Below are 22,715 nucleotides of genomic sequence, written 5' to 3' on the forward strand. Positions count from 1 at the left end.
CAAAGGATGACCTTGGGCTTCTAGAAAGGAATGTTTTATTTTGACAACAACACATTCTACAATTCTACTCCTTACTATTCCCCCTCCAAATTCCCCACTAATGAAACAGCATAGTAAAATGAGAGAGAGTATGGCAGGCCAAAGATCCTAAAAGGAATATGACTGCAGGCCTGACACCACTGTTGGTATGTATGTATGTATGTATAAATTCACCAAAGAGAGAAGCAACCTGGAATTAAGGAATTAAGGAGACATTTCTAACAGTGAGGACAATTAACCAGTGGAATAGCTTGCCTTCAGAAATCGTGGCGCTCCATCATTGGAGGTTTTGAAGAAGAGACTAGATAGTCACTTATCTGAAATGGTATAGATTCTCCTGTTTCAGCAGGGGGTAGACCAGAAGACCTCCAAGGTCCCTTCCAGTTCTATTCTATGCTATTCTATTCTAATTATTAATATATAACATCTTAATCAAATTGTTGTAAATATTAGCAAATGTATTATTATTATTATACATTGTATCACAGCAGCCAGTTGTTTCGCCAGATTTGGCATTGGTTACTAGTCAGAGGCCCCACCCAGGGGCCTAGGACGTCGTAACGTATTTTCGTAATATGCGTGCAGACCCAAGCAGTGCGGCTTTTTGCATTTGACTGATGGTGATTTGTCAATTTTTAACTGTTTCAAATGTAATTCCAGTGCTTTTGGAATAGCACCCAGTGTGCCAATTACCACTGGAATTACCACTGCTGGTTTGTGCCATAGTCCGTTGAATTTCGATTTTTAAGTCCTGGTATTTGCGATTTTTTCATGTTCCTTCTCGGCGACCCTGCTATCAACTGGTATTGCGATGTCTATGATTGTGACCTTATTTTTCTCAACCAGTGTGATGTCTGGTGTATTCTGCGCCAGTATTTGGTCCGTTGTATACGGAAATCCCACAAGATCTTGACCATCTGATTTTCGGTGACTTTTCAGGCTGATGTTCCACCAGTTTGTTGCTGTTTTAATATTATAATTTTTGCACAAATTCCAATGGATCATTTGTGCTACTGAATTGTGCCGCAATTTATAATCAGTCTGCTCAATTTTTTTACAGCAGCTGAGTATATGATCAACAGTTTTCATCAGCTTCTTTGCAAAGTCTGCATTTGGTATCATCAGAGGATTTTTCGATTTTGGCCTTAATGGCATTTGTGCGGATAGCTTGTTCTTCCGCAACCAGGATTAGTGACTCTGTTTCTTTCTTTAATGTACCTGTTGTTAACCATAACCAAGTTTGTTCACTGTCCACTTTATCTTTATTTTTTCCAGAAATTGGCCATGCAGTGCTTTGTTCTGCCAACTCTCCATTCTTGATTTTATCACATCTTTTCTGTATTCTTGTTTCGTCTGTTGGGCCTTCAGTAGATTTTTGTTCTTTACTTCGATTAATAGATGTTCTTGACTTTCTTTTAAATAATCAGCCAGTGCATGTTTTCTTCTTCAACTGTTTGCTTCACTTGTAATAATCCTCTGCCACCTGATTTTCGGGGCAGATATAGTCTATCAGTATCACCACGTGGATGTAAACTGTAGTGCATTGTCATTAGTTTCCTGGTTTTCAGTCCAAAATGTCCAAATCAGCTTGTGTCCAGTTAACTATACCAGCTGTGTATCTTATAACTGGTATTGCCCAGGTATTTATGGCCTTGATTGTATTTCCACCATTCAATTTAGATTTCAAAATTTTCCTAACTCTGTTGGTGTACTCTCGCCTGACAATAGTTTTTACTTCTCCATGCTTGATGTTATCCAACTGCAGAATGCCTAAGTATTTGTAGGCTTCATTTTCTTTGCATTTAATTAATTGGCCATTGGGCATTTCAATTCCCTCACATGCAGTGATTTTGCCCCTTTTTATGGATACAGTGGTGCATTTTTCCATGCCAAACTGCATTGAAATATCAGTGCTGAATACTCGGACTGTGTTTGTCAATGATTGGATTTCTATTTCTGACTTTCCATAGAGTTTCAAATCATCCATATATAGTAAATGCAAAAATTTTTCAGCTTCTTTGGTTGTTTGGTAGCCTAATTTCATTTTTTTTAAGATTACTGATAGTGGGATCATTGTGATGATGAGAGAAGAGGTGAAAGTGAATTACCCTGGAAAATTCCTCGCTTGATATTAACCATTCCGTAGATCTCATTCCCTACTGCCAACTCAGTTCTCCATTGTTTTCATCGCCTTTTCAGTAAAGGATGTAATATTTTTGCTAATGCCAGTTGTTTCTAAGCATTTTATGATCCAACTATGTGGCAGTGAGTCAATGCCTTTTTGTAATCAATCCAGACCATATTCAAGTTCATTTTTCTGTTCTTACAATTTTCTAATATCATTTTATCAATTAGAAGCTGATCTTTTGTGCCCCTGCTCCTTCTTTGTTGCCTTTTTGCTCTACTGGCAAGATGTTGTTTGTTTCCAAATAATCCATCATGTTATCTGCAATAATGCCTGTGAGTAATTTGAAGGTTGTTGGCAAGCATGTTATTGGTCTGTAGTTTTCAGGTGTTGTTCCTTTAGTTGCATCTTTCTGAATCAAGTATGTTTTTCCAGTTGTCAATCATTCATCAATTTGGCCCTTTGTAAAATTTCATTCAGTTGCCTGGCCAATATTGCATGTAAACTGGTCAGATATTTGAGCCAGAAACCATGTAATTGGTCCTTTCCAGGTGATGTCCAATTCTTACCTTTTTAACTCGATTTTTGACCATCTCAGTTGTTATTTCTAATACTTGCATTTGTTTGTTGCCAATGCTTTTCTCAAAGTCATGTATCCACTTTGCTTCCTTGTTGTAGTCCTTGCATTTTCCCACAATTTTTTCCAGAATTCAAGTGTGGCCTGTTTTTCTGGTTTTTCACTTTTGGTGTCACCATTCACATTAAGACTTTGATAAAACGCCGTTGGTCTGATCGAAATTGCTGATTTTGTTTATATTGGATGATTCGTGCCTCATATCTTTCAATTTTTCTAGCTGTTGCTGTTATCTGCTGTTTTACAATCTCTACAGCTTCATTGATGTTTCTTGTATCCAATCTATATCTTGTGATTAGCCGATCTATGATTTTGTTGTTTTTAAGAGCCGTTGCTCATGCATGTTCTTTAAGTTACTAGCATCTGCCCTTAATTTTTTGATTTTTTGTTCTAAACGGATTTTCCACTTTGGCTTTGATGCTTTTTCTGTTGTGTGACTAGGTACTTTAATTTTAATGCCTAGTTCATTAGTGACTATTACAGCTGCGCTGTACATTAACTGGTTTGTTTCCAAGATGGATCCCGTTCAATTGTTGAAAACACTGCATTAACCATTTTCATGATAGGGGCTAAAATTTTCTTAGGCACAGTTTTTAGTGATGGTAAACGTTGCCTTTCCTCATTAAGCAGAAAATGCTCCATGATCTTATCCTTCAATTCTTTTTGTTTTTGAGTTAGTTCATCAGTTGGTTCAGTGATAACTGGTTCCAGTGGTGGTGATGTTATTTCCTCCCCGAGAGCTTCTTCTGGGAGTTCTACTATAATGTCTTTAGTGTGTCTTGAATATCAGTTATTTCCGCTTGTGATATTGTTTTTTGGGTTTTGCAATTTGCCTGAATTTCCTCATGTTCAACTTCACTAAACACCTTTTACCGCCTTGCCAGGGTCCCCCGGGATGATAGGAAGTCGGAGGACCTGTACGGGCCATGAATGGAGCGAAACCAACGCCTTTTGCCGTTCGCGGGCTTTAGACCTTGCCGGTGAGCGCAACGGCCGCAGCGGCAGCGGCCGCATGGACATGGTGGGAGCGGAGGCGACGGAGGGCGTTCCGCGGCGGCTTCGGCGGCCTCGGCAGCGGCTGGGCACCCTTGGCGGCGAGTATAGCAGTCTCACGGTGGCACTGGGAGCGGAGACGATTGAGGGCGTTTCGCGGCGGCCTCAGCAACGGCGGGGCTTTTCGGCCCCTTTTCTACCAGCTCTGAAGCCTGGCGAACAGCTTGGTGGACAGCTCGGAGAGCTTGGGGAATTTATGGTAACTCTGACTGGGCTGATTATTCATCATCGTTGTTTAGAGTCGGGGAATTCAAATGGGGGCCTGGTCCGGCCTTGGCGAAGCGGGCGGCTGATTGGGTGTGCCGTAGCTGGAGCCTTTTCCGGATGCCCCCCCCCTCCTCCATATTGAACTCAGCTTTACAGCGATACCATTGCTTTCAACAACATTGCTCCCCTTACCAATACTGTCCCTTCTACCAACGCTGCTACTGTTACTGTTACTACTCTTTCCAGCAACATAAACCCCCTGTTCCAGCATTGTTCCTTTACCAACGCTGCCTTATTCTTCGACGCTGCTCTTTCCATCAACGCTGCCTTTTACCAACACTGGTTCCCTCCCGCCTCGGACTCTGCTTATCAGATCTCCCACACCTATAGACCTAGGCCCTATGTGCCTGTCTGTCTTAGCCCTGACTATTACTATCATTACTACTGGTGCCTATCCCCAGAAGGAAACTGTGGTCTGGGCTGTGGATGGACAGTTGATGGCAACAAACTGAACTCGCATTTTAAAACTTTTTAATCAATTGCGCAACTACTTTAACTTTCACTCTTTTCTTTCATCTTTTTTTTTCTTCTTTCTTTGTATGGGTTATGCATGAGGTTCGTATGAGATGATGAATGTCCCACTTTTATGATTATATTGTTGTAAATTTTGTGTTTTTAACTATTACGTGGGGACTGTTTGGGGGAGTGTATGAGTATGTGTGATTCGGAGGACCTGCCGGGAGTTGCGGGGGCTATAGGGGTGGTTGAGGGGACCAGAGACACGGGAGAGGGTCGGGGTATTGCGGTCGTAACAGGGAGGGGCAGATACGCGGGGACTTCAGGGCAGGCCATTACCGGGGAAGGAGGGTTCGCTACATCACAGAGATCCCTCCTTCCGGCCCTGGGAGTCCCACTCCGAGACCAGATGGCGTAAGTAGTCAGGACCCTGGTCTCAGGCTGTTGTCGCTAAATGCCAGGTCTGTTGTCCATAAAGCTCCTCTCGTCCGGGACTTAATTTAGACGAGAGGGCAGACCTGGCATGTATTACTGAAACCTGGCTGGGCCCAGAGGGAGGAGTCCCCCTTGTAGAGCTGTGCCCAGAAGGATTTCAGGTGCTGCATCAGCCGAGAGCCCAGGGAAGGGGTGGGGGTGTGGCCGCCGTCATCCGGGAGTCGTTAGTTCCTCGTAGGGTCCCTGCTCCGGAGATTGTCGGGTGTGAGTCTTTGCTGTTAAAGTTGGACCTCAAGGGTCAAGTGGGGTTGCTGCTAACGTACCTGCCTCCCAACAGCGTTGCAGCAGCCCTCCCCTCGCTCCTCGAGTCGGTAGCCGAGCTGGCAGTTGAGTTCCCTAGGCTGATGGTCCTGGGGGACTTTAACTTGCCATCGCTCGGTGAAAACTCTGATGGGGCGCAGGAGTTCATGGCTTCCATGACAGCCATGGGCTTGACCCAAGTAATTCGAGGCCCAACCCATTCAGCGGGACACATGCTTGACCTTGTATTTCTCTCGGAGCAGTGGATTTACGATCTTGGTCTGAGGGGGAGCGACATCATACCCCTGTCGTGGTCAGACCACTGCCTACTGAGGCTCGACTTCCGGAGGCCAAACCCTCACTGTAGGGAGGAGGAACCGACCAGGTGGTTCCGCCCCAGGCGCCTTATGGAGCCATCAAGGTTCCAGACAGAGCTTGGGGTTATTCCTGACACTTTCGCCCACAGTCCGGTGGAGACTCTGGCTGCTGCGTGGCACTTGGCAGCGTCAGAGGCCCTCGACCGATTGCGCCACTGCGGCTCCTCCGAGGCGGCGGATCCCGGAGACCCCCTTGGTTTACTGAGGAGCTCCGGAGATGAAGCGCCGGAGGAGATGCCTAGAGCACCGTTGGAGGTCCGATAAGTCCGAATCGAACCGAGCAATGGTAACCACCTGCACCAGGGAATATACTAGGGCACTTAGGTCAGCAAAAAGATCACACATAGCCACCCTGGTTGCATCCGCTGAGTCCCGCCCAGCCGCCCTGTTCAGGATAACCCGCTCCCTATTGAACAAAAGGGAGACGGGGGAACCCCTGCAGGGCAGAGCGAAGAATATGCCCAATTCTTAGCGGACAAAATTGCTCGGTTTCGGTCGGACTTGGACTCCACACCTGCAGTTCCAGCCGAGGCACAGGGGGATTAAGTAGAACAGCTCTGGGTTGAGTTTCAGGACGTTACCCCCGGGGATGTGGACAAGGCCATGAGAGCTGTAAGTTCCTCCACCTGTGTTCTGGATCCGTGTCCCTCATGGCTGGTTGTTAACTGCAGTGAGGTGACACGAGGCTGGATCCAGGCGGTTGTAACCGCCTCCCTTCGGGAGGGGAACTTCCCCGCCGCACTGAAAGCGGCGGTGGTGAGACCCCTCCTGAAGAAAACCATCCTTGGATCCAGCTGTCCTCAATAGTTATCGCCCGGGTCTCCAACCTTCCCTTCTTGGGGAAGGTTGTGAGAAGGTGGTGGCCTTCCAGCTCCAACGGTCCTTGGAGGAAGCAAACTATCTAGACCCCTTCCAGTCAGGCTTCAGACCCGGTTACAGCATAGAAACCGCGTTGGTCGCATTGATGGATGATCTTTGGAGAGCCAGAGATGAAGGACATCCCTCCATCCTGGTCCTCCTTGACCTCTCAGCGGCTTTCGATACCATCGACCATGGTATCCTTCTGCGACGACTGCGGGAGGTGGGAGTGGGAGGCACCGTGCTACGGTGGTTCTCCTCCTACCTCTCGGACAGGTCGCAGTCGGTGTTAGTGGGAGGGGAGAGATCGTCCCCAAGGCCCCTAAATTATGGGGTGCCGCAGGGTTCGGTCTTATCCCCCCTACTATTCAACATCTACATGAAACCGCTGGGAGAGATCATCCGCAGGCACGGGATTAGATACCATCAATATGCGGACGATACTCAACTGTATCTGTCCGCCCCGTGCCACATCAATGAAGCGGTTGACGTGATGGGCCGGGGTCTTGAGGCCGTTATGGACTGGATGAGGGTTAACAAGCTTGTGCTCAACCCAGAAAAGACCGAGTGGCTGTTGTGTTTCCCTCCCAAAGATTTGGCAAACATTCCAACACTCAGGCTGGGGGGTCAAATTCTACACCCCTCAGAGAGGGTTCGCAACTTGGGAGTCCTCCTGGATCCACAGCTGTCAATTCGACCACCATTTAACGGCTGTGACCAGGGGGGCATTCGCCCAGGTACGCCTGTGTGCCAGTTGCGACCCTACCTGGACCGGGAGGCCCTCACAACAGTCACTCGGGCCCTTGTGATCTCTAGGCTGGAATACTGCAATGTGCTCTACATGGGGCTGCCCTTGAGGAGCATCCGGCGACTTCAGCTAGTGCAGAACGCAGCCGCGCGAGTGATTGCGGGTGCACCCCGATTCACCCGCATAACACCTATCCTCCGCGAGCTGCGCTGGCTACCTGTCGATCTCCGGATGCGCTTCAAGGTGCTATTAATCACCCATAAAGCCCTACATGGCAGTGGATCTGGATACTTGAGAGACCGCCTTCTGCCAATTACCTCCCTACGACCTATAAGATCCCATAGATTAGGCCTCCTCCGCATTCCATCGGCCAGCCAGTGTCGCTGGCAACTACAAGGAGGAGGGCCTTCTCAGCAGTAGCCCCGACCCTTTGGAACGAGCTCCCCGTGGAGATTCGTACCCTCTCCACCGTCCAGGCCTTCCGCATAGCCTTGAAGAACTGGCTCGCCCGTCAGGCCTGGGGATAAGAATTGCTACCCCGCCCGAATGATGAATGAATGTTGCTTACTATTTTTATTATGTTGTTGTCTTAATGTTGTATTCCCCTCTCCTGGTTTTCTGTGAGCCGCCCTGAGTCCCCTCAGGGAAAAGGGCGGCCTACAAATGCTAATAAACCACTAAACCACTAAACCACTTTATTCCGTATAATAAATCGCCTTTGATCTGCTAGTCGTTGTTCACTAACATTTGAATCTGGATATTGTTGTTTCCATAATTCATACATTCGCTTTAAATAGCGTCTTTTTTCTGGCTCTGAGTTGTAGTAACAGGCCATTATGGCACGGTTTTCATCTGCACTATATTTTTGTCGTTTGTTGGCTGGTCCACTTGGAGCCCACTGTCGACGGATGTCCAGGGACCCCAACATCCCGCCGCGGCCCTTGTTAACCCGCGCGAACGACCGATGCGGTATGGAATTCTTATTTGTTTTTTTCACCATATTGTATGGGTTGGCGGGGTTTTTTTTACGGGACCAGATGCCAACCTGACCCCAACCCTCCTCCTTTCTCATCCGGGCTTGGGACCGGCAATGGCAGAGTTGTTGTTGTTGTTGTTATTATTATTATTATTTATAAATTGTATATGCCGCCCAATCCCGAAGGACTCCGGGCGGCTTACAAAAAAAGAGGGGGAAAAAGACACATAATGAACACATAACGAGAAAAAAAAATGGTTTAAAATCGCAACACCACATACATTCATTCTAATCTGGGCTGGACCTCAAGTCAACAGTGAGATCAACAGCCCCAGGCCTGCCGGAATAGCCAGGTTTTTACAGCCTTCCTGAAGGCCATGAGAGTGGGTATGGTCCGGATCTCTGGGGGTAGCTGATTCCAAAGAGTCGGAGCAGCCACAGGAAGGCTCTCCTCCAGGGGCCCACCAGCCGACACTGTCTGGCTGATGGCATCTGAAGGAGGCCCAATCTGTGGGATCTTACTGGCCGCTGGGAGGTATGTGGCAGTAGGCGGTCTCGAAGGTACGCTGGCCCTAAGCCATGTAGGGCTTTAAAGGTAATAACCAACACCTTGAATTGTGTCCAGAGACCAATTGGTAGCCAGTGCAGCTCGCGGAGGACAGGTGTAATGTGGGTGTACCTCGGTGCACCCAATATCACTCGCATGGCCGCATTCTGGCCTAACTGCAGTCTCCGAACGCTTTTCAAGGGTAACCCCATGTAGAGCGCATTGCACCCCCCAGGGTTAAGGATGGACTGTCTAAGCTGTCCTTCAGGGGCAGCATCCAAAGCCACTGAGTCTTATCTGGATTGAGCACAAGTTTGTTCACTCCCATCCAGATCCTAACAGCCTCCAGGCATTGGCACATCACGTCCGCCGCTACACTGAGCTGGCATGGGGCAGAAAGATACAGTTGAGTATCATCTGCGTATTGATAGTACTTTACCCCGTGCTGTCGTATGATCTCACCCAGCGGCTTCATGTAAATGTTAAATAGGAGGGGGGACAAGACCGAACCCTGTGGCACACCACATTTAGGGGCCTAGGGGTTGATCTTTGACCAACACTGACTGCAACCTGTCAGAGAGGTAAGAGGAGAACCACCGTAAAACGGTGCCTCTCACTCCCACCTCCCCTAGGCGTTGCAGAAGGATACCATGGTCGATGGTATCGAAGGCCCCTGAGAGGTCAAGAAGCACCAGGATAGAGGAATGTCCTCTATCCCTGGCCCACCAGAGATCATCGGTCAGGGCGACCAAAGCGGTTTCCATGCTGTACCCAGGCCTGAAACCAGACTGAAAGGAGTCTAGATAATCCGTTTAATTCAAGGTCCATCGGAGTTGAAGCGCCACCACCTTCTCAATAACCTTCCCCAAAAAAGGAAGGTTGGAGACAGGACAATAGTTTTTCAAAATAGCTGGGTCCAGGAAGGCTTCTTGAGGAGGGGTCTTACCACTGCTTCCTTTAATGGTTGCAGGAAAGACCCCTCCTGCAAAGATGCGTTAGTAATCATCTGGAGCCAGCCTCGTGTCACCTCTCTGCTGGTCGAAACCAGCCAGGAGGGGCACTGGTCCAATAAACAGGTGGAGGCACTCATCGCTCCCATGGCCTTGTCCACTTCCTCAGGAGTGACAACTTCGAATTCATCCCAGAAAATCCGATTAAGACTAACCCTTGGCATCTCGGCTGATACTGCCCAAGTGGAGTCCAGGTCTGTCCGAAACTGAGTGATTTTATCCAACAGAAACTGAATGAACTCCTCAGTTCTTCCCTGCAGGGGTTCCCCCACCTCCTCATCTTTCAGGAGGGAGTGGGTCACCCTAAACAGGGCAGCTGGGTGAGATTCCACGGACGCAATAAGAGCGGAAAAATGCGTACATTTTGCCGCCCGTATCGCCACTAGTTAAGTCCTGATAAAGGCTCTTAATAGTGATCGATCAGATTCAGAGTTACTAGCCCTCCAACGTCGCTCTAGGCGTCTCTTTTGGCGCTTCATCTCCCAGAGTTCCGCGGAGAGGCCTCAAAGGCACAATACGATCCAATGCTTCAGCCGCCGCAACGTTCCAGGCAGCGACCAAAGACTTGGTCGGATTGCAGACAAGGGAGTCAGGTATCTCTCCAAGTTCCCTCTGAAATCCCTCCGGGTCCATCAGGCGCCTGGGGCGGAACCACTTAGTTGGCTCCACCTCCCTGCAATGGGGGAGTAGCGTCCTGAAGTCAAGTCTCAGCAAGGAGTGATCTGACCATGACAAGGGCGAGGTCTCTATTCCCCTTAACCTCGAGATCACGTCTCCACTGGCCCCGAGAGAACTACAAGGTCAAGAGTGTGTCCTGCTCTATGAGTTGGACCCTGAACTACCTGGGTCAAGTCCCTGGTTGTCATGGAAGCCATGAACTCCTGTGCCCCATCTGAGTGTTCACCAAGAGATTAAAGTCCCCCAGTACCATTAGTCTGGGGAACTCCACCGCCAACCCGGCTACTGCCTCTAGCAGCACAGGCAGGGCTGTCGTGACACAGCTGGGAGGTAGGTACATCAACAGCAAGTCCAATTGAACCCCTAAGCCCAACTTCAAGAGGAGAGACTCACACCCCACAATCTCTGGGGCAGTGATCCTACAAGGAACTAACGACCTTCGGACAATAACTGCTACTCCCCCACCCCTTCTTTGATGTTGTGGTTGGTGGAGCACCTGGAACCCATCTGGGCACATTTCTGAGAGGGGGACTCCTCCCTCTTGGCCCAGCCAGGTTTCGGTTATACATGCCAGGTCTGCCTCCTCGTCTAATATTAAATCCGGATGAGGGGAACTTTGTTCACAACCGACCTGGCATTTAGCAGCAACAACCTGAGACCAGGGCCCTGAACTCCTCTGCCACCAGGTCCTTGAGTTGAGCCTGAGGGGCCGGAACAAGGAATCGCTGTAATGTAGCGAGTCCTTCTTCCCTGGTAATGGCTAGCCCTACAGCTCCCATCATATCTGCCCCTCCCAGTCATAACCGAAATGCTCCGACATCCCTCCATTCCCGAAAACCCCCCTCCCCCATGGCCCCCATTCTTCCCGGCAGGCCACGCGTACCATTCACTCCAGGATGGGAGGCGAGTCTGGGCCCCCATCCACTTCTGCTTCTGCAGTCAATAGAGGGGATTCCAGGTCGCACTCCCGATCCTATCATACTCACCAATCAAATACTCTCTTCAGACACACCCCACAATAGTTATTAAAACACAATAATACAATAATTAAATTAAAAGTGGGCACATTTTCTCTCACATTCATATACTCATATACCCAACAAACCAGCTAAAAAATGCAGTTCCTAAATCCATGGTAATTAAAATAATTTGGGATGGTAAAAGATTGGAAGTCCCGATCAGTGGTTCTGAACAGGCCCTAATCAGAACAAGCTGAATTGATTGGTCTTCCATCAAATCAGTAAATTAGCAAAAAAAAAAAAAAAAAAAAAAAAAAAAAAAAGAATTCTTTGGGCATTCCTATAATTATAAAAATGGTGGAATTCTCTCTAATTCGACTTTTCTTTCCAGAAGTAATGGTACAAATATAGAAATACTCTAATTTCCTGTCCTGGGCAGAGCTTTGGCTTGATGGCTTATAAGTCGTCTACAGTTTTGGTTTTAAACAATGAATGTTGAACTCTAAGGAAATCTCAAGGGTGCTTTTTTCAAGACACAACAGGACTTTCTGGTTTTTTCTTTGAAGACGTTTCGCTTCTCATCCAAGAAGCTTCTTCAGCTCCTTTAGGACAACCATGATCTGGATGACTGAGAATCTCCATAGACATCTAAGAAAATCTATTTCAGCGTGTGCTAATAACCACCCAAATTTCCCCAGCTTTCCCTTTCTAGCCACCAACTGTACATCACTGACAGATGTTTGGGCCACGAAGAGGGAGAACTACAGTCCTTTCCCCACCTGAGGACAGTTGGACAGAAAATGCAAAGTCATGTGGTAAGAAAAACGGTTCTCTGTGGTTTCCGGAAATGTCAGATGCATCTGAGGAACGTTGAATGATGAAGAGTTGCCAGATGCCTTCAGAAGTGGAGAAGGGAATAACCGAAGTTTTTGCTTAGGGATTGGAATTGATGTCGTGTCTACATCGATCACATAGCTTCCTCCTCCTCCTCCTCCTCCTCCTCCTCCTCCTCCTCCTCCTCCTCCTCCTCCTCCTCCTCTTCCTGTGTGGTTTTCATGGAAATCTTGATGGATCTTCTCGATGGGGAGAAAATGGGCATATGGAAGCCATTTGAATCACTTTTCTCTAACGGATATCTTAACAATGTGAAGCATTGACAGAATACAAACAGGTTGCCATTCTCTTTTTTTAAGCCATTATTTTTAGGTTAATGCCATTCAGGTGAAGCTCTGCCAAGATACATCGATGTTTTAATCGGATTTACAACAAAACACCACACAGCACTCCTGCTTAGGAGCCTGCATTTATAATTGTACCTGGATTTTGATTTGTTTCTGTTTCTGTTCCTCAAATTGGCCTTTTTCTGCAGTCACTAAATATGCCTCCATATTTAAAGCCGTTTCAGGGCAATTTTCTTTCTTTACTTTTCTTCCCTAAAGCTTTGTCCTACTTCTGGATATATATTGGGCCTCCCTTGATCTTTTTAAAATCTCTTCTTTGTGGATAATGCCATTTTGGAGATAAAAGAACCGGCCTTCAGAAAAAAAAGGAGAAGAAACAAGCTCTATATGGATTATAATTTTTCCCAAGCAGAGAGCAAGCCCTCTTCTAGGGGAAAAAAACATTTCCTGCATCAAAAGAGAATTGTGTTGCGTTTTTGGATTAATGTCCAGGAATCTATTCAACATGTCCACTATTACTTTAAAAAGAAAGTTTTCATATGTAAGTTCCCCTGGACAAAATGGCTGAGTTTTATTTCAGCATCTTCTCTGCTTCTACCATTAATCTGTCAAAGATGATACAAAGGAGCCCTTATAGATTGGTCAGGTATTTGGAATGATACTGGATGATACAAGACAGGTAAAATCCTGGATGAGAGCACCTTAATTCTTCTGATTCAAGAACATCACGGTGGACCTAGAATTCAGGTAGGAAGGGAAATGGTTTCCCTGTGGTTTTAATCTCTCTTCTGTTGTTATGGCTAATGTTTACAGTCTAAATTATTCACCTGTGAGGATATTTTAAGAAACCAGCGGCATCGCTTTATTCCTAAAATCAATTGGTATTCAGAAAATAGTTGAGAATGGAAGAGCCATGTCAAGGACAGGTTGAAGAGAATGTGGAATTCATGGACATTCGTGGAAATAGTTTATTATGCACTATTGTTGTATGGCCATTACTTTCTTACGTGGTAGGGAACTTGAGTGATAGACAGTATTTAAAATGCAGGCACAATTGTTTTCCAAATGTTTCTGGATTGTGTGATGAGGATGATGAGGATATGTTGAAGATGTTATCCATTCAGTCATGTCCAATTCTTGGTGATTATATGGGCCAAGTCTCTGCACATCACTCAATCTTGTACTTAGTCTTGTACACAGAGCTCTCAAATAGATGAAATAACGTACAAATTTTTGATTCAATGACTGAAACATTTGAGAACGGGAGAGCAGTGTGATGATGGGTTGAAAAGATTGTGGAATTTGTAGAATTCAATGACTGAAACATTTGAGAATGGGAGAGCAGTGTTGATGATGGGTTTGAACAGAATGTGGAGTTTGTGGAATTTTTTACTTGGAAAACCACTTCTGGACTTTTGCTTGAGGCGGAAAGTAATAAAACTTTGATTTGGGGTTATTTTCCCAAATGTTGCATTTGTATTATATTTTAATAAACTAATACAATTTTTGAACTAAAAAAATGGCGAAGTCTATATTTCCTACAAAGTAAGCAATGGACTTCTAAAGAATAAAACCCCCAAAATAAAATTCAAGAGCAGAAAGCAGAAGTAGACTACTACAGGAAATATTTTTTGTATGGCTGTTACTCACTGTGTGTTTGTCTTCGGCAGTGGAACCCAGCTAATAGTCACAGGTAAGTCTCTTTCAAATGCCGATACAATTGTTTTCCAACTGTTTTTGATTTTAATTTGTTTTTTTCTCATCAAACAGTCTCTGCTTCAAATGAAGCATCTTCGATATAGCTTACATTTTTTTTAATGCTTTGGTTTTTCTCTTTCATGTTGTATAAAGAACTCTCAACTAGACAAAATAACGTAAAGAATTTTGATTCCATGACCGAAATATCTGAGAATGGGGGGAGCAGTGTTGATGATGGGTTGAAAAAAATGTAGAATTTGTGAAATTTCGTGGAAACAGATTGAGCAGAGAGTTCCTTGCCTCAGTGAGGATTCCCTTAGTGGGAAACATTGCAAAAAAGCTTCGGTAGAATATGCTACCTAGTTGCCTGCTAATTCAGAAAAATGTGGACATTAAATGGGGGTCTGTCAAATGAGTAATCTTTGCAAAGCAAATTATGACTTTGAAAAAAGAACTTAGGAGATCTAAGATCCAACTCAAAACAGCAAACTCGCAAAAGTGATGGAGTTTAGCAGAAATTTCTGCTTGGAAACCACTTCTGGACTTTTTGCTTGAGGTGGAAAGAAATAAAACTTTGATTGTCGGTTTTGGTGATTAGATAGCTTTGTTGTTATACAAATGGCTGGTTTATATGATTGTATAAATATTTAAAAAATTGAGGTTTGATGATATTATCAATCTACTTGCACCAAAAGGAGTTGGAAGTCCATTCTTTTTTTCTTTTCTCTCTTGGCCTACACTTTTATCTTCACTTGTGTTTATATTATATTTTTTATAAACTAAATTTTGAACTCAAAAATGGCCAAGTCCATATTCCCTACAAAGTGAGCAATGGACTTATAAAAAAAAAAAAACTCAAAATAAATCCAAGAGCAGAAAGCAGAAGTAGACTACTACAGGAAGTATTTTTGTATGGCTGTTACTCACTGTGTGTTTGTCTTCGGTGGTGGAACCCAGCTAACAATCACAGGTAAGTCTCTTTCAAATGCCGATACAATTGTTTTCCAACTGTTTTTTATTTTAATTTGTGTTGTTTTTTTTCTCACCAAACAGTCTCTGTCTCAAATGAACATTTAAAAAAAATGCTTCGGTTTTCTCTTTCATGTTGTATAAAGAACCCTCAAATAGATGAAATATAAACTACTAAGAGAGGAATAATTATTCAAGTGATCCGACTATTTGTGTTCTTAACATTTTCTCCAAGGTCTTACATTTCTGTCCCCTAAAAAGCATGCTAAACTGTCCTTATTGTGTTTAAATAATTATTTCTCACTGCCCTTTTCAAGAAAAACAAAATCCAGGTAATGGTTATGTCAAAATGTCAAGTGCATTCTTCAATATCTTCAATATCTTGTTTTATTTGCATATGGTTGATCCAGCTCATAGATAATTTAAAAATAGAATTGCATCAACTCATGGAATGATTGTTCGGAAAATAAATGCGGGAAAATACATTTAAACAAGTCGACATAAGAAAAATAGGAAAATGTATCAAATCTCTTTTATCTCTTTGTGTTTGTACGTGTTGTGTGTGTTACAAGACATTAGAAATGTGAGTTTCCATACACTATCTGGTTTTAAGACAAAAGGAAAGATTTTGTGGGGGAATAGGGAAATAGAACTTGCACCCTTTTGAAAAAATCATTTTTTTTTCTCATGCTTTAATGTTTAGATTTCTTTATCTCATTGCAAAAATTCCTTCTGCTCATTTCTACAGATCTGAATGAATAAATAAATGAGGGGAGGTTGATGATACACTCTGAAATTCAAAATAGTTTTTTTTTCTTTCAAAATAATATTAGACAAGTATTTGGTTAAGTCCAGAATTCACATTCTTGATAGATGATAGATAGATAGATAGATAGATAGATAGATAGATAGATAGATAGATAGATAGATAGATAGATAGATAGATAGATAAGATAGAAGATAGATAGAAGAGATAGATAGATAGATAGATAGATAGATAGATAGATAGATAGATAGATAGATAGATAGATAGATAGATAGATAGATAGATAGATAGAAAGATAGAGAGAGAGAGAGAGAGAGAGAGAGAGAGGGAGGGAGGGAGGATCTGTGACTAACATTATGGTTCATGGGTTTGAGGTATATCATCTTAAAAATCATCTGAAAACATTATTTACATAATATTAGTACCTAACAATAAATCAAAATATATTGAAAAGGATGCATTGCTTGGTAATTCACTAATCATAAGCAAACCTTTGGATCCTTTTTTAAAAATCATCTAAAAAATGAATCTTCACATTTGTTTATTTTGGAAATGGAAAGGGATTTTTTATAAATAGAGGTGAAATTTCTCAAAGAATAGTATAACAGAGTTGGAAGGGACCTTGAAGGTCTTCTAGTCCAACTCCCTGCTTAAGTAGGAAACCCCACGCCCCTTCAGACAAATGGATACCCAACATCTTCTTTAAAAAGTCCAGTGTTGGAGCATTCACAACTTCTGGAGGCAAGTCGTTCCACTGATTAATTGTTCCCACTGTCAGGAAATGTCTCCTCAGTTCTAAGTTGCTTCTCTCCTTGATTAGTTTCCACCCATTACTTCTTGTCCTGTTTTCAGGTGCTTTGGAGAATAGTTTGACTTTCTCTTCTTTGTGGCAGCCCCTGAGATAAAAAGAGATAAAATGAAGCATAGGGCAATTTGAAGCTAGAGAATTTGAAAATTGCATGCCAAAATTGCAAACGGGCTAAAGTCAAGTTGAATACCTCTGTTTGGTTTGATTGCCTTGTTTTGTGTTGTTTTAATTTTACCTTTATTTTCCTTTTTAAAAATCCATAGATAAAAGGTGAGGGAGGTCTGGCTTGGCAAGAGATAATAAAGTGCCCAGTTAAAAGAATAACAGAGTTTTTCTTACTGATTGATGGTCAATAGTGGTGATCAGAATTTTCTACCTATTCTCCATGCTCAAATCGACTCTTAACCCTATTAGGGAAAATATCTGTTTTCTTCTTGTCTGAGATAAGTAACCAATATTCCTTTGCTTTAAAAAACAAACAAACCTGGAATCAGCTAGCGACCTCCCGAGTGTTTAATTAAATCTGGAACACTGGATGAGGAAGATCGTTAATCTATTGCTGTCACACCCCTTTTGTCATTCTTAACAACCACACTGATTTTAAAACCCAGTACAAACTAGCAAAGGAATGCAAAGTTTTATACAGATTTTGTCTAGATTATTTGTGGAATAGTGGGCTATATTTATACTCCCTTTTCTTTCATGACAAGAGTTGATATTAGACAGGTCCAAAATTCTGTAACTTTAGTTGCTTCCTTGATTATTGATTGGTATGATGCTTGATACATTAGTATTGTGTTCCATTATTTGTTGTTGGTTGCGAAGTCATGTCTGACCCATCGCGGCCCCATGGACAATGTTCCTCCAGGCCTTCTGTCCTCGACCATCCCATGGAGTCAATTTAAGCTCACGCCAACTGCTTCGGTGACTCATCCAGCCACCTCCTTCTCTGCCATCCCTTCTTTTTTTGCCCTCCATCGTTCCCAGCATGAGGCTCTTCTCCAGGGAGTCCTTCCTTCTCATTAGGTGGCCAAAGTCTTTGAGTTTCCTCTTCAGGATCTGGCCTTCTAAAGAACAGTCAGGATTGATCTCCTCTAGGACTGACCGGTTGGATCGCCTTGCAGTCCAAGGGACCCACAGGAGTCTTCTCCAGCACCAGAGTTCAAAGCCTCCATTCTTTGGTGCTCAGCCTTTCTTATAGTCCAACTTTCACAGCCATACATTGCAACTGGGAAAAACATAGCCTTGACTATAGCACTTTTGTTGGCATACATTATGTTCCATGCATCGGTTTAATAACTGTCAGGAAATTTCTCTTTAGTTCTAAGTTGGTTCTCTCCTTGATTAGTTTCCATCTGTTACTTCTTGTCTTGCTTTCTGGTGCTTTGGAGAATAGCTTGACTCCCTCTTCTTTGGGGCAGCCCCTGAGCTATTGGAACACTGCTATCATGTCACCCCTAGTTCTTCTTTTTATCAAACTACCATAGACATACTCAGTTCCTACAACTGTTCGTCATATGTTTTAGCTTCCAGTTCCCTTGATTGTTATAGGTTACTTAAAAGATAGACTTCATTTATTATTTAGGGATGATATCAGAAGGACCAGATCTGAATTTCATGACAGCTTTTAGAATAACAGAGTTGGAAGGGATCTTGAAGGTCTTCTAGTCCAACCCCCTGCTTAGGCAGGAAACCCTACACCACTTCAGACAATAGACATCTTCTTAAAAAACGTCCAGTGTTGGAGCATTCACAACTTCTGGAGGCAAATTGTTGCTCTACCTGTCAGGAAATTTCTCCTTAGTTCTAAGTTGTATTTCAGTGTTAAGATTCAGTGTGGAACTTCATGAGATCTTCCAGGTCAGCCCACTGTATCTCTTTCGATGCAAGTCTTTGCTCCTATCCACTTCCTCCCGCACAGTTTTGATGAGGAAAACTATACATTTATCAATCTAGTAACTCTTAATCTTGCACTGAAGTTTTAAAATATTGTTTGTCAGGGTTTCAAATGGCATCCTGTATGAAATAATAGCTTGAGGCAAGAAGTTCCTCAAAACACCAACTTATTAGAAGAGCCATGGTGGCACATCTAGGAAAACCCAAATTGGAAAGCTTCCAGGTTTTCCCCACCCAGTTGAAAGTTCAAGACCCTGCCCCAATACCTACAAGCCCATCAAATGGTCCAATCAGTCACTGTCGTGGATGAAGATTCCTCCCCATCCACATCCATCCAGGTGCAGGGATGAGGTGACCTTGACTTTCTGAGAAGGAATGTTATTATGGCTACACCTCTCCCAAGCTTCATACCATCCCCCCTCCCAGTTTCCCATGCTAACTATGTTTGAATATGTGGCATATATGTGGTTTGAATATTTGAGGCCCTATACCCTGATGTCTCCCAAGCCTGACAGGCTGCCCCCCTCAACAGAAGAGTATGCCCTGTAACGAAAGTAACACAGGGGATTAATCAGTTACCTAACCACCTCCCCTCCCAGGGAGACCCTTTGGCTAATCTGGGTAGATTAATTGCTTAATTGATCTATCTCGATACCATCCCTCCTCCCAGTTTCCATTACTAACTATGTTTGAATATGTGGCAGGCTTGAGGCCCTATAAAATGATGGCTTCCAAGCATGACAGCTGTGAAGAACCTCATGAGATCTTCCTCTCTTCTAGGTCTGCCCCCAGTATCGCCTTCGGTGCAAGTCTTTGCTCCTACCAAGGAAGAAGTCAGAGGCCCGAACCCATATACTGCCGTGTGTCTCCTAACCGACTTTACCCACCTGCTTTCGAACTGCAATGGAAGGGGGATGATGAAGTGATAACATCTAGAATAGAGACCACCAAAGCCAGCAAGCAAGGTGAACATTACGCTGCCAGCAGTTACATGAGATTGAGTGAAGCTGACTATGAAAAATATGGTACGTTCACCTGTGAAGTGACACATGAAGGGAAGCCCATTGCGACGACTGTGCAAAATCTGGGAGTTGTTAACTGTATGATGAGTTCCTTTCCTGCCATCAGGAATGAAAAAAGAGACCCATCTGCTGGGGTCTCAAACTTTCTTTCCCAAATTTAGTTTGATCCATAACACCTCTTCTATTCCATGTAGTTACACCCTTGTATCCCCCTCCACACCTTCGCCCTTCAAATCAATCCCACCCTCCCCTTTGACCTGTTATATTCTACTGTCAGCAATGAATAAAGATGGATTTATTTCATTTGTGTGACTGATTCATCAAATTTATCAGGAATACAGAGATGTGTAAGCTGTGTATCTTGGGGGAGGGGAGGAGAGAAATGGTCTCTATCCAAGATCTTATTTCACACAGTTAGCCACATTCAATGGTGGGGGGGAATCAGGTCTGATTCTCTTGAGGATTTCAGGAAGTATCCTTGGGTTTTGGATTCCTACATGGGTGGTTGCATTAAATTCACACATAAATTGTTCTCAAGTTTGAAATGAAAAAGCCTTGTTCTTTAGTAGTAATACTAGGAGATTTGGGAAGATATGGGATCATAGAGGTTCTTCCAATAACTCGAACCAATTCTCCTGCTGATATCAGTATTGGACATCTCAATCTTATCATCTATCTATCTATCTATCTATCTATCTATCTATCTATCTATCCATCCATCCATCCATCCATCTATCTATCTATCATCTATCCATCTATCATCTTTCTATCTTTCTATCTCTGAATCTATCTATCTATCTATCTATCTATCTATCTATCTATCTATCATCTATATCTATCAATCATCTATCCATCTATCTATCTATAATCTATCTATCTATATCTATCTATCTGTCTACCTACCTACCTACCTATCTATCTATCCATCATCTATCATCTATCCATCTATCTTTCTCTGTATCTATATCTATCTATCTATCTATCTATCTATCTATCTATCTATCTTGTCTGCCTTTCTGTTATTCTATCTCTATTATCAATTATCAATCAATTAATCATCTATCTACTATCTCTCAAGTCACAAAGTGTAAAAATGCAACACACTATTAATTCAAGCCAAAGGGAACATATAAAAGGAAAAAATAACAGTTACCAAAAAAAACCCCTCTCCAACCTAGCCTACGTCTGATTCTCTTGAGGATATCAAGAAGCATCATCTAGATGTGTATTGTAATACATTCACACATGAATTCTTCTCAGGTTTGAAATGAAAATGCCTTGTTCTTTAGTTGTAATGCTGTCAGATTGGGGGACATATGAGATCACAGAAGCCTTTCCAAAAACTCTTCGTCCACCAATCGATATACAGCAAATATATGGTTGAACTACTAACTCTCAAGTCACAACATGTAAAAATACAGCATAGCATTAATTCATGCAAATATTGGCATTACAAACATATATAAAAAGAAGAAATCTTATGAAGTTGTCAATTCATGGAAACAACCAAGCAGGGCTAGAAGTAAATATATGGCTATTGCCTTCAAAACCCCTGAGTGTTGGTGTCATTCAATAAAAATACTTCCATCCTTTCATCATAACTGGAGTTGATCCAATTCAGGAATGGGTGTTTCAGCTCTGATTGACAGTTCAAGTACAGAGGGCCTTTTAAAGGACCCTGTGGTGAAATGTCTGGTCAATAAATTTGATAAAAAAATAAAAAATAAATGAAGTGGACTCTACTCTAGGTTGAGCAAATACTTACTCAATTCATCATATGGAAGGTCAACAAATTGACCAGATGTCACCAAACCAGAATCTAGCTAGGAAATCTATATGCAAAGACAGGTTTAGTAGTTTATATGGATTGCTTGCAAATTCAAAACTGCTTGGAGATGATTACTATCCATTGGCCTGGTAGAACTCGATTAAGCCTTTCACAAGATGTTTCTTTTGCCATTTGTCAGAGCTAATTCCTTATTCCCTGGGGACAAAATAAAAGAAGACAACAAGGGAAGCAGGATGGATGGGTTTGAAGAATCTGCCTAGGCCTCCCATTCTTTCAGATCTATAAATCACTTTTGGTCCAACTTTGGACTCAAAAGTTGCCTTCCACCTCCTCAGGAAAAGTCCCTGGAAAAAGATCTGAGATCTTAGAAGATCATGTCACTATACTCTCTATACATAAGCGCTTGTTTTACGATTTATCCCAGTTTTTCCATGAAAGAGCACATTCTAAATAACATCGCACTACCAACAAGGAGCATTACGCATGGAAGCAACATGGATTGATATTCAGGAAACACCTAGATATCCCAGAATCTTTTGAAATCTATGAATCACTTTAGGCCTTAATTGCAGAGGCTCAGTAGTTGGCTCACTCAAGGAGTAAAAAAAACAACCACCTTGGATCAGACTTGAGGTCTTAGAATATGTTGTACATTATCTCTCCATATGTCAAAATGTATTTTACAACCCACTGAAATTTCCACGGAAGTATACATTCTAACATGGGAGGCGGTGGCTCAGTGGCTAAGACGCTGAGCTTGTCGATCAGCAAGGTCGGCAGTTTGGGGGGTTCGAATCCCTAGCGCCATGTAATGGAGTGATCCCCATTACTTGTCCCACCTACCAGTTCGAAAGCATGTAAAAAGGCATGTAGAAACATAGGGACCACCTTTCGTGGGAAGGTAACAGCGTTCCGTGCACCTTCGGAGTTTAGTCATGCTGGCCACATGACCACGGAGACGTCTTCAGACAGAGCTGGCTCTTCAGTTTGAAATGGAGATGAGCACTGCTCCCTAGAGATAGGAATCACTAGCACATATGAGCGAGAGGAACCTTTACCTTTACCTGTACATTCTATAGGCCATCACAAAACCAAAATGGACCATTCCAAATCTCCACTCCAGG

General features: G+C 43.4%; 1 gene segment (V, D, J or C); it reads left to right on the forward strand.

Annotated features, from left to right (window-relative positions):
• The window catches only part of LOC116516505, a 100,651-nt gene that overhangs the window by 27,424 nt on the left and 50,512 nt on the right, over nucleotides 1-22,715 (forward strand). The window contains 1 exon segment of the V gene segment in view: nucleotides 15,269-15,311. Coding sequence covers nucleotides 15,269-15,311 — 43 coding nt within the window.

This window comes from Thamnophis elegans, chromosome 13, assembly GCF_009769535.1.
Source record: "Thamnophis elegans isolate rThaEle1 chromosome 13, rThaEle1.pri, whole genome shotgun sequence".
NCBI lineage: Eukaryota > Metazoa > Chordata > Lepidosauria > Squamata > Colubridae > Thamnophis > Thamnophis elegans.